Below are 2,163 nucleotides of genomic sequence, written 5' to 3'. Positions count from 1 at the left end.
GGTCCTGGTTCGTAATACGAAGATAGAAAAATCCCTCAATCGTAAAATGCGGCCCCGGTACCTCGGACCACTTATCACAGTGTCCCGGAACCGTGGCGGAGCTTATATTCTTGCTGAACTCGATGGTACGCTCTTCGACCGCCCCTTTGCCGCGTTCCGCGTCATTCCCTACCTCGCAAGAAAATCTATTACGCTCCCGGAGGATTTTACAGATGTCGGCGAGGATCAAGTACGAAGGATGGAAGAACAGGACGACCATGGGGACGATGAAGCAGACCAAGATCCTCAAGACGAAGCGAACTGAGGACAGTTCAGATTTCAGTCAGGGGGAGGGAAGCGATGGGCCCCATATACCCAGGCATTTTCGCAGTTTTCGAGTTCTTCGCATTTGTTTAGCTCACTTTATTTCGCTCCGCTGCTTGATTCGTGCCTTAGTTAGGACACACATAAAACACAAATATCTCCCATCACTCCGTCGGACAGTTCGCAAGCTATGTGACCATTTCTATCATTTTATTCGATCCTTTACTCTGCGCACCACTTAAGCGCTCTCCTATTCGCTTATTTTATATTATAGAACGGACCCTCTTTGTTTATCTGATGATTTCACCCTCCTTATTCTGAGCAGACAATGTTCATTGCAGATATAATACACAGGACGAAGGACTACAGCCAAGGCAACCGGAGCAAAATACATGGTACATGAAGCAGACGATGAAGACAAGGGTAAAGAAAACGATCCGCACTTAGGAGGAAGGGCTCGGAGCACGACCCTGTATCTCGCCCTCACCGACCAGATCCTCCGCCTCCGTACGTGACCCCTCCGAAGACTCCTGGTCCATCCGTTCCTCGATACTCGCAAGACGGGTGTGGGCAGTCGAGATCTGGTTACGCAGGGCTGTGCAGGTCCGCGCGCGACTCCTCGAGGGCCTTCCGCACTTCCTGCAGTGCCTGATCATTGACCCTCCGCGTCTCATCCAACTCGCGGCGGAACCGTGTATTTTCCTCCCGCAGGCTTACCACATTTTCACGAGACACAATTGACTGCTCCCGCAGCTCCGCGATAATCTGGTAGAGGCGTCCGAATTGGTCCGGGGCTATCTCGCTGCGAGGGAACGGAGAGACAAGGGAAAGGTCGGAGCTCGGCGTACGGGAGAGGGGAACGGCCAGGGCCTCTGGACCAAAATTCAGGAGTGAGGCGACCGGACTAGGAGCGACTGAAGGCGGGTAGGCCGGACGCGCAAACGAAGGTCCCGGAGTAGGCGCAGGACGCGAGTCGTGGCTCGTGGCCTTCTCCTTACCTTTAGGACCAGGCGGAGGCGAGTCGACTGTTGGGATAATTCAGCATTGTCAGAGCGGCGGAGTTAATTCCTGCGGCACTTACTAGTAACGCTCTCCATCTCCAGTCGTGGTTTCTTTGGACTGCCCCGCGGCCGTCCGACAACCACTGTGCTCCCCTCCTCCACCTCCGCTTCCTCCTCGCTGCTCTCTGCCCGTCGGCCCCGTCCGTCTGCGAAACTGCACCGTGTTTTCTTCTTGGCGCACTCCTGACAGGCCTCAGCCTGCCCCGAGACTGGGACATGGCATCGAAGCTTCCGCTCCGTGCACCCACGACACTAGCGACTATTTAGCTCAGGAGTCGGCAGAAGTCGTCATAAATATTTCAACATACCGCCTTTCGTGCCTCCTGATATTCCACCTTCGCCGTACCCCGTGGACGACCCCGACCGCGCGGTTTGGGCCAAGCTGACTCTTCGGCGACGTGCTCAGTGGAGGGGGAGTCCTCGAGAGTCCGCTTGGAGGCCCCGCGAGTCCTAGCAAGCGTCGGAGCGTTCTCGAGAGTCGGAGCCGCAGCCGGAGCTGTCGTAGGAACCACCCGAGTAGTTGACCCCGCCGCCGGAGTTACGGGGAAGGTCAGATCGAACTGGAAAGCATTCAAATTGCTCCCCTCTTCCAGGGAGCGAGCGCGTAACCTGTCCAACACCCCCGAAGGCAGATGGACTTTTGCGAGGAGCACTGCGCTCACTCTGGCGGTGCCCACATCGCTGCTACCGCTCACGAAATGTCCCTGGTACAAGACACCATTAGCCCCTGCCATTACTTTCATTTAAGTCCGGTCCTGCCATATATAGCTCCGCCTCGACGACGAGGCCTTCCACTGAC

The 2,163-nt window shown here is 56.1% G+C and overlaps 1 protein-coding gene across 1 annotated transcript; it reads right to left on the bottom strand.

Moving 5' to 3' along the window:
- Nucleotides 1–888: 888 nt before the first annotated feature.
- On the bottom strand, nt 889–2,098 carry GLOTRDRAFT_134682 (uncharacterized protein; the record flags this gene model as incomplete). The annotated part of the gene is made up of 3 exons (XM_007873623.1): nt 889–1,328; nt 1,385–1,616; nt 1,673–2,098. 3 exons carry the CDS (start codon nt 2,096–2,098, stop codon nt 889–891), a joined length of 1,098 nt encoding a protein of 365 aa, XP_007871814.1.
- Nucleotides 2,099–2,163: the final 65 nt, after the last annotated feature.

The sequence above is a fragment of the Gloeophyllum trabeum genome (assembly GCF_000344685.1).
Source record: "Gloeophyllum trabeum ATCC 11539 unplaced genomic scaffold GLOTRscaffold_00396, whole genome shotgun sequence".
Classification (NCBI taxonomy): Eukaryota; Fungi; Basidiomycota; class Agaricomycetes; order Gloeophyllales; family Gloeophyllaceae; genus Gloeophyllum; species Gloeophyllum trabeum.
Note: the sequence above shows the minus strand (reverse complement) of the source record. Positions and strands in the feature narration are given on the sequence as shown.